Source organism: Mustela lutreola, chromosome 14 (assembly GCF_030435805.1).
Source record: "Mustela lutreola isolate mMusLut2 chromosome 14, mMusLut2.pri, whole genome shotgun sequence".
Taxonomy (NCBI): Eukaryota; Metazoa; Chordata; class Mammalia; order Carnivora; family Mustelidae; genus Mustela; species Mustela lutreola.
The window spans coordinates 18,496,805-18,516,968 of NC_081303.1; the positions used below are offsets into that span (position 1 = coordinate 18,496,805).

The 20,164-nt window shown below is 39.5% G+C and overlaps 1 protein-coding gene across 1 annotated transcript in view; it reads left to right on the forward strand.

Moving 5' to 3' along the window:
* Nucleotides 1-8,086: 8,086 nt before the first annotated feature.
* Nucleotides 8,087-20,164, forward strand: part of RGSL1 (regulator of G protein signaling like 1) — a 75,683-nt gene continuing 63,605 nt past the window's right edge. The window contains exons 1-4 of the mRNA XM_059146786.1: nt 8,087-8,183; nt 11,145-11,227; nt 14,690-14,764; nt 19,222-19,351. Of these exons, the coding sequence (XP_059002769.1) occupies nt 8,171-8,183; nt 11,145-11,227; nt 14,690-14,764; nt 19,222-19,351 (301 nt within the window). The 5' untranslated portion in view covers nt 8,087-8,170. The remainder of the gene's footprint in view (nt 8,184-11,144; nt 11,228-14,689; nt 14,765-19,221; nt 19,352-20,164) is intronic.

Genomic DNA, 20,164 nt, shown 5'->3' on the forward strand with positions numbered 1-20,164 from the left:
TGTCCGAACCTGGGGAAGCCCAGAATGGTTCCTATCACCTGCGCATTCTGAAACACCTGGATGAGAAGTTGTGGGAAGTGGTGGTGGTAGAGAGGAAGAGACCGAGGCAGCAGACTCTACTGGGATGGACCTACCCCCTCTCCCCTCTGGCTTCTCTCAGTCTCATTTGCTGAGCAGTGTGCTGGGACAGGCAACTGAAACACAAGAGGCATGTCACAATGACCTTCATTCTCGGCTCCCCCACCTCCTCTTCCTCTCCTCAACTCCAGCCAAGGCATTCTCTTTGCCTTTCTCCTCTCTGTAATCTTCACATCCCCCCCCCCCAGAAGAACATGAAAATAAATGTACTATATCTTCCCTTTGGGTCTTTAATATATATCCTCACTCACCCAAGAGAAGACTGACCACAAGTTACATTTAGTACATCATAATTTACCCATCATAGTAAGCACCTCCTCACCCTTTCTCTTTCTGGATCTCTTCAATACCTACACGAAATCTAAACTGTTATTTTAACTAGAAAGGGCTCAGAGAACAATTGTTGACTTATTTTTTTATGGTTTGTCAAAGACATCTTTTGTTTTCAGCTTTATTGAGATATACTTAATTTACAAGCAATTGCACATATTTAATGTATATATTTTGGTGAGTTTGGGCATATGTGATACCATGATAACATCACCACACTCCTGGAAGGCAATTTCCTCCATAGGGTCTAGCACAACAGAGCAGCACCTTGCACATAGCAAGGGCGCAAAAGGACCCGTGTGCTTCCAGGAGTGAGTCTCACTGAGTGTAGAATCTGTCAGATTCTTCTGCCTGGATAGATCAGCCCATTATTCTGTTCATACCTCAATCCATTTCCAAGTGGTAGACTCACCTAGAACAACTCCTTTCTGGTTCTCATGTGTCATGAAATTCAGTGGCTTATTTATTCCACAAAAAAATTTTTTTTAATCCTCACAACTATTTTATCATGTAGGTTTATAGATGATAATCTAAGACTCAAAAGGTTTAAAAAAAAAAAACTAGCTTAAGGCAATCAGATATCTAGTTATGTCACATAATGCTATGCCTGGTATCCACAGAGGTGGAATTCTAAGTAGTAGAGTTAAATTGCTGGCAACTTGCAAAACAATGTCTTTATGACCCCTGCTATGCCTCTTTCCCTGCTGTGCCCAGGATACGGACAATCTGTTAGGCTTCTCTTACTCTTGGTCATGATTATAATATCCAGGCTTAGGACAGAGTGAGACTGGGGGAAGGGTTCTAGGGGGTCATCATCCTTCCAATTTCCCTTTTGCTTCTAGTTCTTCGGAGAACTGGACATACCTGTCTTCCTTTGGTTCTGGACTTACTCTTCCTGGTTAATTTCCTAGTTCAACAGTTATTGTGTAGCAGGGGTGAATTATTGTCTTCTTGTTAAGGTTTTCTACTCTGTGGTTTGAAGAGCTGTGAGCATTCAGAGTGACTGCAAAGGGGGTGGTGCCTCCCAGTGTCATTTCAGGGGTGGTCAGCAATGTCTCTGAATGCGGGATGACATGCATGTGACCGGCAGGCACCAACTTTCCAGGGAGGGCTTTCACCTTGCACCAGTAGGGTATCCAATCAGGCAACAATGCGGCTCTCCATCCGGGGTGACCGTGGTCTGTGGGGTGGAAATAAAATATTTCTTGGGCATTAGTTCAGCTTCTTTGCCTCTCTTTGGTCCTGGTGACCCGTGGAGCTTTGCAGTTCTCTCTGTAGGTCCTGCCCTCTTCCTGGTTGTCACCTCTGGGTCCCTTCCCCTTGTTTCTCTCTCACAATCTTGGGTATTTTTCAGGACTTGCCTAACCTTGCAGCTCATCCTTCCTTGAACCCTAGCTGAACCTCTTCGAGTGTCCTGAGGTTGGAAAAGTAGGGAATCTGTTTTTCCTCTGCATTCTTTCCTACTGATATGGCAAACTCCTGTTTTCTATTTCACCCAGCCCTCCTATTTTTGAATTAAGAGCATGTTTGGGATTTTTTTAATCTAAAAATTGACTCTTCTTACAAACCTCATCTTGTGGCAGCGTCTGCCACTAACTGGGGAAGAAGTTATTCACAAGGGTGGAAAAGCAAAGCCTAATATTAATATATTAATATGTCAAGATATTATCTCTCTACAAAGATAGAAGTTGAAGAGATATCAAAGCCATCTACTGACAGATCTGTCCCTTTCTGAGTACTTTTGAGCTCCTGGTAGATGCTCATGAACTCATCTCCTGTAGTAATTAATGCCTCCCAATATTATTATGTCTCACAATATGTACTTTTGAGGTAAGATAATAAATATTAGCACGATCACAACGCCACAAAGAATTATTACTAAGGGCTGATATAATGGCAGAATGGACAGACCTGATGTTTGAATGAAAGGGTCCTTCTGTTCTCTTCACATCGCAGTAGGTATGAGCACTCTGAAAGTAATCCTTTGGATTTGTATCTTTGGATGTAAAACCTTTGGAATGTAAAACCAACTGAAGATAAATTTAGAAACAGTAGCAACAGCAAAAAACCCCAGAGTTGTAGAGAGAAAGGTGTAATCTTCACCACGCCCACCAGAGGGCACATTTTTACACGAGCCTGGAAAAGGCAATTGCTCTCCGTTTGGTGTTGAAGTATCAATTAAGAAAAAATGAAGGGATGAAGAGGAGGGCAAAAAAATCCATAAGCAAGTGTTATCCAGGCATCTGGTAAACATAATGAAGGTCTGTTTCTTGTTAAACTTAGGTGTGTGTACAAGAGTAAACACAGAATTCAAACACTAGGTATAAATTATAGATAGATAACTAGAAACGTTGATATATAGATACATAAGGTATACAGGTGTATACATGTATAAATATCTATGCATATATATATAGATAGGTATGTGTGTATCTCAAAAACAAAACCGTGTATAATGCCCTTTGAGCTGAAATGGCTGCTGTTTTTTAGCAACTTTATAAAATAATCAAAATGCTTTTGTTTAGCTCATCACATAATAGATACACATCCAATGGTTGGTGAATGAGTAAATAAAGTATTTAGTACAGGTGTAGCACAGATGAAATGTTGGTTTAATTCTGATCTGCGTTTTGATGGATAAGTAGGAGTTTATTAGAGGAGTTCAGGATAGGAATTCTGAGGCCTTTTATGTTTCCTCTGCTCAGACACCAAAGCCCAACAAACACAACCTTAGCAGAGCAGTTCCAGGGATGGAATTTCATGGCCCAGTGATACAGAGAACACTACCAAGTTCCTGTCCCTTAGGATGGGTGGCTAAGGAAGAGCCACACAAAATTGTTTAATGAGAAGTTTAATAATTTACTTTTCAGTTTGAAGGCAGAATATTATTAATGGGCTCTTACTAATTGAAGGGGAATATTTTTCCAAAATAACAAAAACATTTGCAATTATTTGTATTGTAGTTAACATCCAATAGATTAGGCATACATTGATATATGAATTATTAAATTTTTTAACTTGACATAAAAAAATTATTTATAAATGTAATATTATTTAAAATTGCTATCATTTGTTCACCGTCTTTCAATAAAATCATGCATTTGATAAATCATGCATATCATAAATCATAGGAAAAAAAATTTTCCTAAACAGATGCCATTTTTGTTGAGTCCCCCCAAAATCAGGTACCCTAATAATGGGCCTGTGATTAAAGGAGCAAGACTGATACAAAGCGAAGGTCAAGCAAATCTTTATTTTGCACCAAGCATCAAGAATCAGACCGACCAACAAACAGACCAGTCCGGGCGCCCCTACAGAGAGGATGAACCCTTCCTGCTTTCCAGACTAACTTTTATAGAGCAAAGGCCATGTGGTTGGGCCTGGCCACACACAGGTGGCCAACGAAATTGTAACACAGAGAGAAAGCTGCACAGTCATGCTAGGTGACCAACTGAATTACAATTTACCCTAGTAGACATTTGAACCAGCCTATCAACTAGTTCAGAATTGGCGCCCAAAAGGTACCCAAAAGGCGGGGCTCATACTCCTTGGTAGCTAGGAGACAGTCTGCACCCCCATTGATCGAATACCTCCATCTGGTCTGACCCACCCTTGTATTTGGACTTTGTTATAGGACTGGTTTCCCGGACTTGCTTTTAAATAAGTTCCCCTGGGAGGGGCAAGGTGAATTTAAGTTTTACAACAAAATGGCAGCTCAACCGTGGTGGGGCCTCTCTGGCTGAATAGACCCTTACAATTTCCATATTTTATTAATTGAGATTCCTTAGTTGTTTCTTTTTTTTTTTTTTTTTTTTTTTTTTTTTTTTTTATTTTTTATTTTTTTTTTTTTTTTTTTTAAAGATTTTATTTATTTATTTGACAGAGAGAGATCACAAGTAGGCAGAGAGGCAGGCAGAGAGAGAGGAGGAAGCAGGCTCCCTGCTGAGCAGAGAGCCCGATGCGGGACTCGATCCCAGGACCCTGAGATCATGACCCGAGCCGAAGGCAGCGGCTCAACCCACTGAGCCACCCAGGCGCCCCCTTAGTTGTTTCATATTATAAAATTTGAATTTAAATTTACCCACTCAACCAAAAGAAATAAAATTATTGTTGCCAACTTCTTGAGGCATCTCTGTCCAAAACTCAGAATTTTTATACATTATTTTAGGTCAAAGAATATAAGATCAAGACTAACCCTTTCTTTGTAGGATTATATACATTGTTGTTGTTGTTTGTTTTCTGTTTTATTTTGCTTTTGTTTTGTTTTGTTTTTTTGTTTTGTTTTGGTTTGGTTTTGCCTTTGGCCAAGACTTCACTAATCACCAGTCACAAAAGATTGTACTTCTTGGAGTGCCTAGGTGGTTCAGTTGTTAAGCATCTGTCTTCAGCTCAGGTCATGATCCCAGGGTCCTAGGATGGAGCCCCTCATCGGGCTCCCTGTTCAGTGGGAAGCCTGCTTCTCCCTCTCCCACTCCCCCTGCTTGTGTTCCTCTCTTGCTGTCTCTGTCTGTCAAATAAATAAATCTTAAAAAAAAAAAAAAAAAAGAGAGAAAGGTTATACTTCTTATAACTTCAGTATCTTTCCTTAGAATGAATTGTTAGCTAAATAGCCCTATTTAGCCCTAAATAGTCCTATTTTAGTGAAAGTCTTTCCCAGTTTTTATTCTCTTTCTGTATTACTATAGCTAAATGCACTAAGTCCTATTATGTAGCATTTTATGTAGCATTATGTAGCATTTTAACCCCTTTATGTAGGAAGAAATTGCCCTTCCTTTGACTTTAAGAATTACATGTATTGCATCGACCACCATTTTGAAGTCTTTTATTGAAATCTATTATATCAGCAAAGATGACAAAAATTAGGAGTAAGGTCTAAATCTGCATGCTGCATCTTTTCCTTAGATAGCTAACAATAAGCAGTAATGCACACAAAGTTCTAAATCAGAAGGCACAGGTTTGCTTAGGAGAATTCTATTGTCTGTCAATACTATATCTAAAGCTTTCGTAAGTTAACACTGGGACAATGACTCTGTGTTACTTGCTTTATCTCTCTCTGACCCTCTTTCAGTGTCCCCTTTCCTCAATCACAATTTTTAGGTCTTTATATTTGGGCAGGACTTCAAGCTTTCCATATGACCTTCACATCCATTTCTCAGCGGAACTGAACAAACATTGCCCGGTACCTACTACTGCTGGGCACTACAGGACGTGGAGTACCACTTCATCTATGTCATTTCCTTTCAGCTCATTTCACCCAATTCCTAAGTAGTGTGATTTATATTTTCCTACTGTTAAAAGAGGATGCCAGTTTGAGAGAACAGATTGCAAGGGGGCAGCTATTACAATTTATTGTCATCCAACTTTCTATGTGTTTAACAACCGTGCTTAAGTCCCTTTCCAGGTGGCTCATTCTCTCCCACCTTGTGACTTTCGAATCACTAAACTCAGCTTCCAAGGGTTTTGTAAACTGGTGGGTATTATTTCGGCAGGCAGTATCTCCTGGCTATTCTGTTCATTGAAAACATCAGCCTACCAGAGTCTTGAATTCCCTTTTTCTGGAGGGCTGTCAGGCACTTGGTTATCTTATCAAAGAGTTCTTCCATTTTTCTAGCTCTCTTCCCATAGGAAGTGAATATTCAAATAAAAGACCATCACCTCTGTAAACCTTAATAATTTAGCCAAAAGTTACTGAGAAGAGAGTCAATCAGTGTCATACCCAAGAAAGGGTTAAAAGATTTGAAAAGTTCTGGAATTGTTGGGAAGCCTGTCATGTCTAAAAAATCTTCTTGTCCCAAAGAGAAGAAATTTGGAAGGTGCCAGGCATGTTAATAATGAACCACCAATAATCACTTGCATTTGAAGAAGTGTTATGCTTTCTTTGGTTTATGTAAAGACCAAACACTCTTTTTTAAAGTGATTGTGATTTTTAAAGTGAAGAGATTTGTGTTCCAAGATGAGTTGGTAGCCTACCATATTTCTTCAATCAATTATCAGTTACCTCCTTTGTTAGTCAGTATAACATACACACACACACACACACACACACACACACACACACACACACACACACACATGAGAGAGAAAGAGAGAGAGAGAGGTCAGGGCGAAGCTCTTTATGGTTTACTAATCTCCAATCTCATCTATTCCTTAGCTTATCCTGTCCTTTGGAAAAGAGCTATCATAACCTGGGCAAAGAAGAAAACAAACAAACAAACAAACAAAAAACCTTTCCAGTCTCTTCCTAAAAGAATGGCATATGTAACACTGATATATACACCCACATTCCTTAACGGAATGTGCTTTCAGACTTGTCCTCAATGAGGCTGCAAGCAGCATTCTCTCCTCCCGATCACTCACCCAGCCTTCCCCAAGCTCAGAGAGGCTACTGGAGCTGTTAACAACTTAATGGAGTGTTGTCACTCAACAGTGGCAAGGACTAAAAGCCAACATCACTGGCTACAGGCATTTCAAGCATGATCCCTGACCTTTCAAGACCTTTAGTTCCCAAAAGGAAAGGGAATCAGATGTCTCCCAAACTTGTATGATAAGAATCACGTGGGGTACTTGTACATTACCATGTCCTTCCTATGATAACTCTGACTCAGAAGGGCAGGGGTGGGGCTCGGGGATCCATATATTTTACAGGTGCCCCAAGATGATGATTATTCACAGGCAACTACAGGAAATTTTTGAATTAGATAGATTTGAGTTCACATCTCAGCTCTGGGACTTAGTGGCTGTGTGTTGGGTCAAAACTATAAGGCAATGATTTCCCAGATCTCTGGGTGTCTCCTTTACCCCAGTGTATCTTTACCCTGGAAATGGCAGCAGATCTCTTTAGCAAAGATTAGGAAAGAGATTCATAGTAATTTCTGAAGGAAGTCCAGGGACTGAAAGAAGTCCAAGGGGCTTATTTTTAAGTCCATGTGAAAAGTAGGTATGATTTACTAGCATGGGCTCTTGAATCAAATGGGCAGACTAAAATCTGTGTTGTACTTCCTATCTTTCAGAGAAAGGGAGGTAATAACCTCTAGTTTGTGGGTTAAGAATCGAATTAGAACAAACTATAAATACCTAGCCTAGCTTCTTCCTCATGGAAGATATTCAACGAATGTTTATTCTATTCCTTTTCAATGCCAATGGATTATGAAGCAACCCACAGCCAACCGGAAGAGAAACTATCTGGGAAAGAGGAGAAAGGGTAGAAAACACACTTGGATAGTTGGTTGAATTTGCCAGCTTATCTGGAAGATAAGTCAACTCATTAAACATTAAACATTCACCAAGTACCTATTAAATTTCTAGAAGGATCTTAGACACAAGAGACACATTAGAAATAAATGAACAGATCCTTGCTTCCCTGAAGCAGAGAGTCAAGTTAAAGAGACAGAACTAAAACTCGGGACCTATATAACTTGAAAACAATTTATGAAGAACTTGTCAGAGCACACAAAATAGTATATGGGCTAAAAGCCTAAGTATAGGAAGAGTCTGGTACATTCCAGGAAATCCAGGAGATGAGGTAACAATGACTTATCTTCAGACTGAGGTCTACACCAGACAGAAATAGGCCACTTCCTGATAGAATCTGGAACCCCTTGGAGGGGGTGTCACTGCATGTTCACAAGGGGTGGAGTTCTGTTGACTGGGGGCTAAAATTCTGCCTCCTAATCAATCACAGTGGCAGGGAAAGCATGGCAACATGAGCAATGCTGGTGAGTATCTAAAAGGGATGTTTCTGAGGCTTTTAGCTCCCCCTACTTAAGGCAAACCTCTCACCTTCCCAGTCTTACACCACATATGGCTTTTATGTTTCATGCCCTTTCTTTCCTTTTTTCCCTCTTCTCCTCCCCAACTCCTACCCCCACTTTATGCCACCTGATCTTTAAGAATAGGACAGAGCCCCAATCATAGAAGAGTAAAGCAACTAAGAAGGAGGAAGAAAAACACGGATTGGGCTATCACGTGCCATGTCTCCTCCAGGGAGAAAACTAGCTTGAGGTTTGGGATTACCCAATGATCTCATTTGTTCCTGAGTCAGTATTACTGTATGGAATGAATGTTGAAGGCCTGTCCAAATTATTAGGAAGTTTCAAGGCAGAACAGGTGAAAATAGAAACACAGGAATGAAGACATAGTAGGATAAGGAAGGGAAAGATGTGGAAAACCTAGTTTCTATACCCTATTAAGACTATTAAGACAGTCTTATTAGTGGCAAATTCTGTCATAGTCAAGCCTCTTGTCACCAACAGCATGTATAGCTATGGAACACAATCAATTGGGAAATTTCTGCCAAACCCCACTTTCCTGCATTCAGATTGTCTCAATAATCTTATTAAAAAATCCATGCCAGGCTCTCTGAATGATAAATCAACAGTTGAACAAAAGCTCAAAAGACTGAAGAACTCTTGAAAGAACAGTTCATTCAACTTTTATAAAGCTTAGATATTAATGTAAGCACTTTAGTGCCTAGGAGAAGAATATTAAAAGACAGAGCTCCTCATCTCATTGAGCTCAGTCTATTGAGGAAGACAGATGATGCATCAATGGAAGAAAGCAGTGACTTGTTAATTATAATAATGGGAGATATAAATAATGGTGCAGGGGGTAGTGATTGACTTTACAATTGTGGTAGATTCTACCATGATTGGTTCACCAAGAAGATCATATGTAAACCAGTTCTTGATGACTAGTGATTTGCAAACACATGGGTTGAGAAGACATTTTAAGTGATAGGAATATGGGAACAAAGATATGGAGATTGAAAGTGAGAGTGCATAGCACATGTAGGAAAGAGCAATATCTTGGCTGGCAAACAGGAGGAAGCATGGTATGGTGCTGGCACATAACCCAAAGGCCAGATCTGGTGAAGCCTCAGATTTGTAGGACACTGAATAGTTTTGGAAGGGCTTTAACAACCACAGCATTAGAAGACTATAGTGGCAGTATGTGGAAAGCGCTTGGAAGGGAAAGTTAGGGAGACCATTAGGTGAGAGATGATAGGACCTGAAAAAAGGATAGTGACTTAATGGATGGAGAGGAGAGGATAGATTCCAGAGATATGTAGGAGAGACCACATAACACGGTCCTCCATTTCTTAGGGGAGTATTTGAGAGGAAGAGAAACAGAACAAGGGGGTAATCAAAGATGATTTTCAGGATTCTGATTTAGACAATTGAAAGAGTGGCGGTTCTAGTGATTGAGATTGAGAATACAGGGAAAAAGATCAGGTTAGGAAACAAAATGATCAGATCAGCTTTGAAAATGTTGAGATGGAAGTGCTGGTAGACGTCCATGGAGAGATGTCCTATAGCTCATTGGATATTTAGAACTAGAGACAAGGAAAGAAGTCTGGAGTAAAAACATGTGTTTTGGAATCATTCATGTGGACTACATAAAATAGATCAGTGAATGCTTCTAAAAAGAAGAGCAGAGATATCTGTGTAGCAAAGGGCAAACCAGACATCAGCTGTACTGTAACAGAATTTGATTTGGGGTTCCTATTTCTATTACACAAAGACAATAGCGACCATCATCATCATGAAAAATGTTTATTTTTCTTATATTATCACAACTGCACTCTAGCAGCTGTGAGTGGCACTTCCTATTCTCACCAGACATTTAACTAGACTAAGAGACAGGACTAATACAGTATTTATATTGCTCATTTTATACATCATTCATTATAAACTTTGGGTATGATGGGAAAATGCTGGGCATTGATAAAACAACTGGATTATTCACTTGTTGAATATTGGGCATTAAAGAGCAAACACAGTGAGTTAGAGCAAACTTTGAGGGGGCACACAGTCCACCTGTGTTCTCTGTGCTTGGCTTCATGACATTCAACATTCATCCCCTCAGATTAAATTCCGCTACACAATGATCAGCCCTGACAGGAGTAATAAATACTTTGTGTGACCAAATCAGTATTCACAAAAGTTCTTGTTGGGTCTGAATCAACAAGATGAAATTCAGATGGAATAAATGGAAGTTCCTGCCCTTGGTTTCTGAAAAGTGACTGCATGAATAAAGGATAGTGGATAGTGGAGTTAATAGTGTAATATGGCAGCACCCAAAGCTAACCCCATTTGGGGCCACACCAATAGAACATATAAATGGACAAAGCTGTCTCTGCTCTTCCCTGGGAAGCATGCAGAGTGCTTGAGTTGCAGGTGCCACTCTAGTCAGAGAGGGAGGACCCAGGTAGAAAGGAGGCCATTTGAAGAAAGGTTGAGGAATTGTTTAGTGACGGATGAGCCAGAAGGGTTGGAGGTGGACAGAAGGTTGAGATGGTTTTATAAATATGGGAGCATCAAACCATTTAAGAGGACTTAGATGAATTCTGTTGAGCTTCAGACGGCAGAATTTCTGCAAATGGAAAGAAAATAATAGAAGACAGTTTATAATAGGAAAGTCTTCCTAACGATTTCATTTCTTCATAAATGGAATGGGTAGCCCTGGGAAGCTGTGAGTGTTTAAGCAGAGCGATATTGCACAGAAGAGTCCTGGAGAGAAGGAAAAATCAAGATAGATGACCCTAAAGGTCATTAAATGCTGAGATTTGGCCAAGTGAAATAATCTGTGCTATTTCTTCGTTTTTTCATCCCCAAAGCAACCCTGGTTCATGAAGTTTTATTTGTTTGTTTATTTGTTTGCTTTTTCTCCCCATATAGAGATAATCGGTTCTACAAATCTTATAATTCTCCTAGAGGATGAAATCTTTGCCGACTTTTTCAACACATTTCTTTCTCTTCCGGTAAGTATTCCCAGAATTAAATTCAAATGTTTGCTCAGTAGCCAAATAGTGAATCACACTGAGCTGAGTACATTTAAAAAATAAATAAACTACTAACTCAAGACTATTTAAATTTGAGCAAATAAGTAGGAACCAGAATCTCCTTTAAAATCTCTGGGAGTTTCCCATTACTGATAAATCCCAAACCCTCAGCTTTCTGGGTTGCGTTTGCTTGTCCGGTTATTTCCCATCACATCCTCTGCTGGCACCCAGATCTGCAGGGACAGCAACTGCACCCTCACAGGGTCCAGCCGGCATTCTCTCACCGCTGCACCCCTTCTTGCCTGTGTTGTTAATTTTTATAATTCCGCCTACCAAAGTCTTTCTTTTTTTTTTAAGATTTTATTTATTCAGATGGAGAGAGAGAGAGAGAGAGAGAGAGGGAGAGCATAAGCGGGGAGGGACAGAGGGGGAAGAATAAGTTGATTTCCCATGGGCAGGGAGCCCTATGTGGGGATCGATCCCAGCATCATCACCTGAGCCGAAGGCAGCCGCTTAACCGACTGAGCACCCCGGCGCCCCACCACCTACCAAAGTCTTAACCATTTTTCAAATCTCTACTTAAATCCTATTCTTGAGAAATTTCTATCTCCTAATCGGAACTTATTTCTCCCTGCCTTTGAGTCCCATTGGCCTTTTCCAACCCTATTGTATTGTATGGGTGTGTCTCTCCTACTTAGTTGTGAGAATGTGAATTTCTGCAGGACAAGGACCTTGGATTATGTATTTTGCTCTATTTTTCTTACCAGGTGTTTGGCATCTAGCATTTTCTAAGCTGTTGCCTGAAACCAAACACGTATTTCCTTAACCCATGCAACTAAAATCTGAAACATCAAAATATTCTTAGATCCAAACCTAGACTGATCCTATATCTTTTTTGGTTTAAGTTTCTGGTTATATCTTAAAGTTGGTGCCTTATAATTTGTGGCTCAGTGTGTCCTTTCCCATATAACACTACATATTAAAAGGTGAAATTTCATACAACTGGGGAAAAAACATTTTGTGCTACCTCACAAATATTTATTGGATAGTTACTTTGTGCCCACCAGTGGGCTTGGTACTGGGGATACAGATATTAATGATGCCATTGCGGTTCTCAAGGAATTCCCAGTCCAATGAGAATAATATTTAAGGTAAGTGCAAAAAGGGTTCTAAGTGACGTGATAGGAGTGTCTAGAAGGCAGCAAGAGTATAAGTGCATCAGAGCTGTAGTCAGGAAAGGCTTCCGTGAATAGAAGACACAAGCACGTTTTTAAAGACAACATATTTGACAATTGGCTGGGAAAGAAAATGGGGAGCAAAATGTGAATAAAGAGGTAGGAGGAAAAGATGGGGGTGGGGGAGGGGTTGAGTATTAAGAAGCAGAGACCTTACAAACAGAATGGAGTAAGTAGAGGCACCAGGGAGAGCAATCTTGTGGTACTTGGGGAGAAACTCTAAGCAGCTAAGGCAGGCTGAAGAAGTTGTGACAGGCAGGCATAGCAAGACAAAAAACAGCACAGATGGACTCTGAGAGCAAGCAGGCATCATCCTGAAGGTACTAGAGAGCCATCAAAGGGTTTCAAGTAAAGAAGTAACATGACCAGACTTTGATTTGGGAAAATTATTTCTGCTGAAGTCTGACCATAGGTTGGGCTGTCTGGGGGACCAGGGTAGAGGCAAGGAGACCAGTTAAGAGATTATTTCAGTGAGGGAGGTCTAAAGGCAAGAGAATGAAGAGAATGGAACAAATAAGAGATTTTTTAGGAAGAAAAATATTGGACTTGTCACTGTTTCAATGCAGTGAGAGTTGGTACCTAGGGGAGGAGTCAGGTGCTACTGTCTTTTTTTTAAATGAAAGGTTACAGAAGTAATCGTGAGGCATTCTTGTTAATTTATCAACACAATTTATGCAGCCTATACTAATGTTCTAGAAATGGTGAGAATGGTGTGGAAAGTAGAATGCCGGCCAAGAATGTAAGAAAGTCTTGGCCATTTAGGCGGCTGTGGTCTATTTAGAGAGACAGTATTAGTTCCCGTTGAATACCACTGTCAATTTATAATTTGGCCATTTAATTTCTATAATCACCCTGGGTGATGGACACCATTCCCTTCTCACAGATGAATCTCAGAAATTAAATGACTTGCCTAAGAACATATGGCAAGTCTGGGGAAGTTCCAGGAGGCTCTATACCTGGCATGTTTTCCACATCAGCCTCATGGGCTCTGTGGTATCAACATCATGTGGTGAGACTGCTTCCGTGCGCTATACCCACAATAACCTCATGACTCCTTAGCCCTACCACACATCTCATTAAGGCATTTTCACATGCTGGGCAGGGCGTGTCACGTCAAATCCCGAGTGCAGAGCAGAGAGGGGTCACTAAGGACTGAGCCTCCTTCACAGCCCGATATTTGTAAGGTACAATAGGTACCACTATCTTCCTTTTATATCTCATAGCCAAGAACAAAGGGGAGAGAAGGAGCAGGCCTCAGACTGACAAAATACAGGGCTGATAGTCTTGGGGAGATGGTCAGGCTGACATAAAGTGCTGAGAGTGCAGCCAGGAGTTAGGGCTTTAGACCCTCTAGTTTATCACAGTTGATGTGGGGATACTCCGAGACATGTTAGTACCTATGGTGAGAATGCTAAGCTTAGATACCTGTAAACATAGAACCCCATGCCCATTAGTCTCAAAGTTGGTTATCCCTTCTCCAGGACAGTAACATAGAATTATCTATCAATTCTGGACACTCTAATTGCCTCCACTAAGTAATTTGTACCCCTAGTCCTCATATTCTTAGGCCTCTCTACTTTCTCCAGTTCAAGAGTTGAGGCAAATCCAAAGCTGTTTCTCTTTATAAAAAAAAGCTTCAAGTCTTTGCTCTAACTCTCTAAATCCATGCAGAAATGAATAATGCAGAGTTTCCTGGGTGGCTTATCAGCTGAGTGTCCAGCTCCTGGTTTCAGCTCAGGTTATGATCTCAGGGTCCTGGGATTGAGCCCTATATCAGGCTCTGCTCAGAGGGAAGAGGGAAGTCTACTTGAGGATTCTGTCTCTCCCTCTCCCCCTCTACACTTTCCCCCACTTGTGTTTTCTCTCTCTTTCTCTCTCAAATAAATAGATAAATCTTAAAAAAAAAAAAAAAGAAATGAATAATTCAATGCAAAAATAATATTATGGGCTTTGGCCTTTGTACACAGACAAGATAACTCCCAGGCTGGGGAAGAACAGACCCAAAAGATCAATGAATCTTTCAGTTTAGTCTATTTTGGGTGCTTTTCTGCAAGGCAAGTTGATTTAGGGGAATGAATTTAAGAGTTAATGTCCCTTGAGATAGGAAATCAATGGAATCCCCTTGCCTTGTGGCTGCAATTGGAGTGTGACATATTTGTGAAGAGAAGCTCTACCTCTTTGGCTGTTTCCTAGCTTTCTTTTGCAGGTCTTTGGTCAGACACCATTTTATACTGTTGAAAATTCACAGTGGAGCTTGTGGCCAGAAATACCTTATAACTTGGTAAGATTCTTGAATGGCAGAGCCTTTGGGATGGGGAGAGAGGGACCTAAATCTGAAATGTGAATTGAGAGATAGAGAGATAAAAGGAAGAGGAAGTCCAGAGGGTAACTCTGGAAGAAACTCTAAAGCAGGTGAGTAGGACCTTGTAAACAGCATCAAGCCACTTGTAGACTTTTCTCCTTTTTGTGTTTTTATCACTTGGGCAGACAATCGCTGGTGAATTATCCGCTCTGTATTCTAGTCTATGGTCAGCAAATGATATTCATCTTTCATGTCTACTGTTATAATTGGGTAGCAAATGTTTGGAACACCATTTAGAAGAACTCTGGGGCAGCACCTAATCAAGAAAAAGTCTGAGAACTGATTGACAATGCCTGCCATGCGAGCAGTATAGGAAGTGTCAGCCTCTTGGCCACATAGTGATTATTTGCATTATAAGTTATAGCTTAAGGTAAGGTGCCACTCTTCAATTCCTAAGACTACCCTATGATTCTCCTTTAGAAACATGTCTTTCTCCCAATCTTTTTTTATCTCTTATATGTTCTCTTTGTCCACTGTCTTTCTTTTCTCCTCTTCCCCCTTCCTGTTCTCCTTTTCCACTACACTCACCTTAGACTTACCAGTGACGTCTGCATGCTGTACCAGTGGCAGGTGGGATCAGAAAGATCACTCTAAACCATACTCATAACAAGGTTTTGTTTTTCTCTGAGACCTGGACAACTTAAAAAGACACTCCCCTCGATTCTTATATCTGATTTCCCTAGAAAACCCCTAAAACTTAAAAAAATCTTATTTTCTTGAAAGAGAAGAAATAACCACCAACACCACAGAAATATAAAGAATTATGAGAGACTATCATGAAAAATTATATGCCAAAAAATTGGACAACCCAGAGGAAATGGATAGATTCATAGAAACATGCAATTTCCAAAAATGAATCAGGAAGGAATAGAAAATCTGAATAGAACAATTACTAGTAATGAAATTGAATTGGTGATCAGAAAATTTCAAATACCAGAACCAGATGGATTCACAGGGGAATGCTACCACATGTTTAAAGAATAATTAATACCTATTCTCCTCAAGCTCTTCTAAAAAATAGAAGATGAAGGAAAATTTCCAAATACTTTCTACAAGGCCAGCATTACCCTCATACCAAAACTAGACAAAGACACTACAAAAAGGGAGAACTACAGGCCAATATCTCTGAAGAACATAAATGCAAAACTCCTCAACAAAATATTAGCAAACTGAAATCAGCAATACATTAGAAGGATCATTTACTATGATCTAGTGGGATTTATTTTATGGATACAAGGACGGTTCAGTGCTTGCAATTCAATCAACATGATATACCACATTAACAAAATGAAGGATAAAAAAATCATACGATAATCTTAATAGATGCAGAAAACATATCTAACAAAATTCAACATCCATTCATGGTAAAAACTCTCAACAAAGTTTGTTGAAAAGGAACATACCTCAGCATAATAAAGGGCATATTTATATGAAAAACCCACAGCTAACATCATACTTGATGATGAAAAATTGAGAGCTTTTCCTCTCAGATCAGAAATAAGACACACATGTCCACTTTACTACTTTTTTTAACATAGTACAAACCACAGCAATCAGATTAAAAAAAAAAAAAGCCATCCAAATTGGTAAGGAAGAAATAAAACAGTCACTATTTGCAGATATGATACATATGAAGCACTAAAGATGCCATCAAAAAAGTTAGAAGAAATAAATATAATTTATGTAATTCTGTAAAGTTGTGGGATACAAAATTAATAAACAGAAGTCTGTTGTGTTTCTATATACTAATAATGAAATAGCAGAAAGAGAAACTAAGAAAACAATTGCATTTATAATTATACCAAAAAGGATAAGATACCTAGGAATAAACCTAATCAAGGAGGTGAAAGACCTGTACTCTGAAAACTATAAAACACTGATGAAAGAAATTGAAGATGACACAAACAAATGGAAAGACATACTATGTTCATGAATTGGAAGAGTTAATATTGTTAAAAGGTCTGTACTACCCAAAGCAATATACAGATTCAATTCAATCCCTATCAAAATACCAATAGTATTTTTCACAGAACTAGAACAGATAATCCTGACATTTTTATAGAACTACAAAAGACTCCAGAATACCAAAGCAGTCTTGCAAAAGAAGAACAAAACTGAAGGTATCAGAATCCTGGAGTTTAAAATATACTACAAAACTGTAAAAATCAATATTGCACTGACACAAAAATAGACACATAGATCAATTTGGCTGGATCTGTGAATAAATCTATCCATAGATCTATCCATAGTACGTAGAGTCCAGAAATAAACCCACACTTTTATGGTCAATCTATGATGAAGAAGGGAAGAAAATACAATGGGAGAAAATATAGTCTCTTCAATAATGTTGAAAAAAATGGACAGTTACATGCAAATGAATGAAAGAAACCACTTTCTTTTGCCATACACAAAAATCAACTCAAAATGGATTAGAGACCTAAGTGTGAGACCCGAAACCATAAAAATCCTGAAAAAGGGTGCCTGGGTGGCTCAGTGGGTTAAGCCACTGCCTTCGGCTCAGGTCATGATCTCAGGGTCCTGGGATCGAGTCCCGCATAGGGCTCTCTGCTCAGCAGGGAGCCTGCTTTCCTCTCTCTCTCTCTCTGCCTGTCTCTCTGTCTACTTGTGATCTCTCTCTGTCGAATAAATAAATAAAATCTTTTAAAAAATCCTGAAAGAAAGCACAAGCAATAATCTCTTTGACATGAACCTTAACAACATATTTGTGGATATGTCTCCTCAGCAAGGGAAACAAAAGCAAAATTAAACTATTGAGACTATACCAAAATAAATACCTTTTGCACAGCAAAGGAAACCATCAGGAAACAAAAAGGCAACCTAGTGAAAGAAGAAAATATTTGCAAGTGATATATATATAAGAAAGGGTTAATACCCAAAAAAATATTTAAAAACTATACAACTCAACACCAAAAACAAGTCCAACTAAAAATGGGCATAAGACCTGAATAGACACTTTTTCCAAAAACAGATGTACAGATGGGGCGGCTGGGTGGCTCAGTCAGTTAAATGTTGGGCTTAACAATTTCAGTACAGGCCATGATCCTCGGGATCATGAGATGGAGCCCGATGTAGGGCTCGGTACTCAGCAAGTAGTCTGTGTAAGATGGTCTGCCTCCCTCTCTCCCTCTGACCCTCCCCCTGCTTGTGCTCTCTCTCATTAAAATAAATAAATGCAATCTTTAAAAAAAAGGAGGTATAGATCACCAATGTACATGTGAAAAGATGTTCAATATCATGATTCATCAAGAAAATGTAAATCAAAACCAGAATGAGGTACCACCTTATACCTGTCAGAATGACAAGCAATAACAAGTGTTGGCGAGGATGTCGAGAAAAGGGAACCCTCATTCCCTGTTGGTGAGAATGTAAATTGGTGCCACCACTATGGAAAACAGTATGGCAATGCCTCAAAAAATTAAAAAATAGAACTGCCATAAAATCCAGTAATTCCACTACTGGGTATTTACCCAAAGAAAATGAAAATACTAATTTGAAAAGATATATGCACACCTATATTTATGCCTTATTTACAATATCCAAAATATGGACATACCCTAAGTGTCCATCAATAGAATACTACTCATCCATTTAAAAAAAAAAAAAAGAAGAAAGAAAGAAAGAGATCTTGTGATTTGTGACAACATGGATGGGACTAGAGACTATAATGCTAAATGAAATAAAGAAAAGCAAATACTGTATGATTTCACTTATACGTGGAATCTAAAAAACAAAACCCCAAAGAACAAATAAAAGCAGAAACAGACCCATAATACAGAGAACAAACTGGTGGTTGCCAGTTAGGAAATGGATGAGGAGGGATGAAAAAAAAAAAAAAAAACAGGTGAAGAGAAGTGAGAGGTACAAGTAAAAAGAAAAATTATATTCTTCTTCCTTTTCTGGCGGCTCAGTCCTTCAGGGATCCCACCCATACTCTAAATGACGTGAGTCTTTGTGTCTTTTTGTACATGTCACACATTTGATATGGGTTAGGAACTTGCGAGAAATTGTAAGAGTGCTTACAAAGAAATAAGTTGAATAGCGTTATGACAACATTACAAATCAAAATCTCTTCTGCTTCTCTTCTACCTAAGACTTAGATCTTTTCTTAAACAACTTCACTCAGGAATAAGGAAAATTTTTTGAAAAAAGACCAAGGTTTTTCTTGCCTACCAATTCATTCACTCCTTTGGGAGCCTCAGCTCAAGTCTTCACTCCCCTTAAATATTTTTAATCAACATACCTCTTTTGTGGGCCAGATACCACAGGATGAAGTTATTTATTTCCCCTTGCTATGCTGCATTTCTTTGCATTCAGTTCCATTTCTCTTTTCTATTCCCATGTTGTTTGGACCCTAGATTGCGAAGTACAAAGGATTATTGACCTGGTTGGAAAAATACCGGTTACCTTTCTTCTGTAAAACCAACTTGTGTTTCCATTACATTCTCTGTCAGGAGCTCATCGGCTTCATTAACTCCCCAGAAGGAGGTAAGCATGAGAGTGTATGTGTGGAGATATATGGGAAACCAGGCTGCATAATGATCCTGTGCCTGTTAGTTCTATAGTAAGGTACAAATACTGGCCAGCTTTGTAGCCTTAGATGGGAGGGTACCTCAGCTTATAATGTAAAGCAGCAGTGGGTGAAATCTTGGGCTGAAATGTTGGTACCTAGAGCAATAAGCAGGGACTAGATAGGTTATGTGCATTAGTTGTCAGAAATGAGAGAATTACTGGTGGACACACAACATGGAAACATTGCCTAAAATATATCCAGAATTAAACATAGCTCACTGCCTGGTCTAAGCCTCCATCATTTCTCACCTGGCTACTGAACTCATCTCTTAATTAATCTTCTTGCTTCTTCTCTTGTTCTCCTGTTCTCACAGCCAGAGAGAGCATTTTAAAACTTAATTCAGATCATGTCACTCCTCTTCTCACTGCTCCATACCTGACCAATGGCTCCAGTGTAAAATGGTCTCAGTGTAAAATCCAGTGTCCCTACAATGGCCTCCCGGATCCTACCAATGTGGTCCCAGTACTTTTAGGACCTCATCTGCTCCCACTCCCCCCACCTTGCTTACTCCGTTCCAGTTATACTTGATCTGGTTGCAGTTCCTCAAACATGCTGGATACATTCTCACTTCAAGGTTTTGCAATGACTGTGCACTCTGCCTGGAATGCTCTTTCTCCATATATCCACACTGGCTCTCACTCTCACCTCTTCAGATCTCTGTGGAAATCTCACCTCCTCAGTGGAGAACCACCCTGATGACCCTAAGGTCCACTCATCCAACTCTTGCC